This window comes from Ptychodera flava, chromosome 16, assembly GCF_041260155.1.
Source record: "Ptychodera flava strain L36383 chromosome 16, AS_Pfla_20210202, whole genome shotgun sequence".
NCBI classification, from domain to species: Eukaryota; Metazoa; Hemichordata; class Enteropneusta; family Ptychoderidae; genus Ptychodera; species Ptychodera flava.
In genome coordinates this window covers 7,429,899-7,433,695 of record NC_091943.1, presented here as the reverse complement: position 1 = coordinate 7,433,695, position 3,797 = coordinate 7,429,899, and the positions used below count along the sequence as shown (strand labels likewise).

The 3,797-nt window shown below is 40.0% G+C and overlaps 1 protein-coding gene across 1 annotated transcript; it reads right to left on the bottom strand.

Annotated features, from left to right (window-relative positions):
• Window positions 1-293: 293 nt before the first annotated feature.
• Window positions 294-3,573, bottom strand: LOC139152673 (uncharacterized). Its single transcript, XM_070725955.1, has 2 exons — window positions 2,706-3,573; window positions 294-2,329 (listed from the first exon to the last, which is right to left on the bottom strand). Exons 1-2 carry the CDS (start codon window positions 3,553-3,555, stop codon window positions 1,734-1,736), a joined length of 1,446 nt encoding a protein of 481 aa, XP_070582056.1. The 5' UTR covers window positions 3,556-3,573; the 3' UTR covers window positions 294-1,733.
• Between the last annotated feature and the right edge of the window lie 224 nt (window positions 3,574-3,797).

Sequence of the window (3,797 nt, the reverse complement as noted above, 5' to 3'; positions counted from 1 at the left end):
TTCTCGTACATTTTGTTTAATAGTTCGTGTACTTTGTTTACTGTTTGTTCTGTGTCGCACTGTCTAGTTGTGTATAATACTGAGTGTTGCGTAATTGTCTTTTGCATTCGTGTATGTAATCTTTTGTGTTGACAATGACGATGCCTTGACCCTTGTCGAAGGTATTGAAATTTTCACATTTTCTTTTTGCAGAGAAAAAAAAATTACCAAAAAAAAATTTTTTTCCGACCTACCTACCCTATTTCTGAAGAGCATGTTACAGGAAACACACAATTTTTTTTTTTTGGCCTTACAAAGGAACGCACAGGCACAACAGGCACTGACATAGCAAACACATTTAGAAAGACCTGTACGGATGTGCAACATGTATTGTAAAACTGTTTAATGCCGAGCTATAGGTATCTTCGAATGAATAGGTTCACAATTTTGCGCTTGCATCACTCCAGGGTTCTCCTTTAAATTCATGGTGGCGCGCTATCATGGTCAAGCATTGCTGAAGTTCATGTGGGTGGTATTGGCCCGTGTGTGCATGTGTCAAGGTGCACACTTTCTATCGATCGTGTGGGAGGACACATTGAAATATAAATAAAATTCCGACAATTGCATTATAACAAAATCCCTGTAATATTGGTATAACTAGCTGTTTGACACGTACTTTCTTCGCCCAGCCTGGCTCTTTGACTATTACATTCTACTCGATGTACCGAAAGAGACAATTGTTTTTTGAGTGAAAATTTATAACCATTAACTAATACAACTCTAGACATCGTTCAATAAACTTAGTAAGCACTACCTAAGAGGACTGCAAGCGAAAGGTCAACTAACAGCTAAAATAGGGTTCATTAATGATGTATATTTTGAAACCAGCGACGAAATAATTTCGGATTACAAACAGCGATAGATATATAACTTATCTTGTATAAAATATTCGTCGACTGTCTGGATCTCTTACAGACTGATCGTTACTAGCGCCATTCCCGTTGTCTGAGTGACGGAAACATTTGATCACCAATTAACCTGGCAGAGGGATGATCACTGTTTGAATTCATGAGAGAAAAGATAACATAAAAATCCATTGTACAATAGTATAAACTAGAGTTGGCTGAAATACCTGACCCTGTACTCCAATATTACGAATACAAGTGGCTCATTAAATCCGACAGTCATAAAACTCGTGAACTTTCCGTACAATGATAGAGTATCAAAACTGTCAGAATAACAGATATTTATATCCTGCATTTACTCTATCGTCCAGTTGTAATTGTTTGAAAAAAGTAGTATGCGCCTCTAAATCAAAATATATAAACTTTTCTCAACGGAGATTTCAAAACTAGCGAATCAATTACCCCACATTTGCCAATCTTTGAAATTCGAAATAGCCGCCACCTAGTGTAAACTGTATGGGGAAAAAATTGCATTTTCACAAAACTACGACGCTGAAAAGTTTATTCACTCCAAGACCTTCAAAATGAGTCCCGCATGCAGTAGACAAGAAAGAGATTGTTAGAATTTATGAGTTCGTCACCTAGGTGCATTCTACCTAAACTGATATAAATGTCGTTTCACATAAATAAAATACATCTCTTAGGACTCTTATGATGCTGAAGAAGTAACAATTACATCTTTTTTATCTTTAAAATTAGAAGCTACACATTTTAGGTAGGGTATGTAAGTGTCCTTGAATTCCAATATTAAGACAGTACGGCTTCATAGTTCAAATCAATGATTATACATTATCTTCTACCGGCTGCAACTTTATCTGTCAACCACATACGTTTTGTCAGAGTTCCAAACAGCGCTGTGTTCATTTTCAGTGATTTCCCTCCGACTTTGTACGTTTTCGTCTTCATATCGTCTGCCACCATCGTCATGATTTCCGCCATGTGGTTGACGGAGCCGTTTTCCTTGATGAATCGGCAAATGGACTCGATGTACGGGGACGACTGTTGAGTAGCGGTCCGGTATCCCTCGGCGGTGGCAATCATGGCAGATCCAAGCATGAAGTCGTCTTCGCTTGGAAGTGTCAGCTGACCGGGATCCTTCGCGTCCGACTGGAAGGCCTGCTGGAAAAACAACTTCGGCTTTCCGATCATCTTCGGGCAGCTGTCGGCGTAGAATAGCTCCACGATGTCCTTCAGGCTGATGGATCTACCGTCGCAACCAAGCGAGCAGGTCAGTGTGCCGTGACAGAGGAGAAACACAAACAAACAATCGATATCTTGCTCAATTTTACGCAGCAGCTTCAAAGAGTACAACATCTCGTCTCCGTCCAGATTTTCAAAGACTTGAACTTCGAACGGATAGTTACTGAATGCACTCTTCAGTCGATCTGTTCGAAGATGAAAGTAAATGTGTTAGACACGATCAGTCATGTTAAATTTTTAATACACATTATTTAAAACAAATGTATTTATTTATTTGTTTTTTGTTTATTTACTTATTTATTTATTTACTTATTTATTTTTTGTTTGCTTTTGTGACTATACTATCCATTTAATGACGAGATCATCTTAACAAAATAATACAGTCATATAATTTGGATGCGGTTGAAGGTTGGAGCCACTACTGTAAGATAAACGCCGTAAACGCCAATATTGCACAGAACATCAAATTTTAAATCCCGCATCACTGCAGTGATAATACTATATCAGTGAAAAGTGCAGATAAAGAAGTTGGGGACAAGGAATAAAAAGTAACAGCATTACCTGCATCGACTTTTGATCCAGGTCTGTTCTCTCTAGTTTTGTATTTGATGTTACTCATGATAGCAACAACACCGCGCCGCATACGATAGCTTGAGAGTGGTGTAGGTCTGTACGGGTCCATCGATCTGTTCGCATTCTCTGTTTGTAGCTGTCGTTGTTTTTCCTGTTGGTAATTGCGAATGCCTGCCAAACCCTGGGAGCAAACATCTTTTGGTGGTTCTTTCAGATCATTCCCTTTAAGAGTTAGGTCATCCAGCTTCTTGAGCTCGACGCAAAGTAAAGCCGGCAACTTCTCCAACTTGTTGTTTGATAGATTAAGAGAGCTTAAGTTCTTGTTGGCATAAATTTCTCCCGATATTTCCGCAATCTTGTTGTTGGAAACATCGAGATCTGCCAGAGCTCTCAGCCGAGATAATGCACCAGGAATACGTTCGATGTTGCAGTTACTGAGGTCCAGTCTTTCCAAATTCTTTATCTGGCATACCTCTTCCGGAAACTTTTTGAAGTTATTATTGTTCAGCAACAGTACTGTAAGGTTAATGAGATTTGTTACGCCTTTGCTTACGCTCGATAGTTTGTTGAATGAGAGGTCGACACTCCTCAACTGTCTCATCTCAAGAATTGGTTCGGGAAATACCTCCAGGCTATTCTTGCGCAGTTCGAGTACACGTAATAACTTCAATGAAGTTGCCGCTGCCGGTAGTACGGTCAACCTGTTCTCAGATAATCTTAGTATGTCGATGTTCGTGTGAATGAAAACACTTTCCGGCACTGCCATTAGGTGCCTACCACAGAGATCGAGGACAGAATCCCCGTTTTTATCACGAGAAGGTTTAACACCAGCGGCCATTTTCTGTGTTGTGAGTTCTCCAATGTGGGTGGTATCCAATGGTTACGATTGGTGACACAGGGTTTTGAACTTTGATAGTGACCTGCATGGTGGAGTATGAAAGCTACTATTTCCACTGCCTACGCAGGCCATGCTCTCTATCATAGAAACCAATCAGCTGCGGGATGATACGGACGGTCTCATGTCCATGCTCATAGGCTTTAGGGAGGGCTTTTTTTCGCATGTCAACTTAATATCCGAGG

Coding starts and splice junctions, on each gene's coding strand:
- LOC139152673 (XM_070725955.1), bottom strand. CDS start 3,555: ATGGCCGCTGGTGTTAAACCTTCTCGTGATAAAAACGGGGATTCTGTC. Junction 2,330..2,705: donor TGGATCAAAAGTCGATGCAG/GTAATGCTGTTA, acceptor ATCTTCGAACAG/ATCGACTGAAGAGTGCATTC.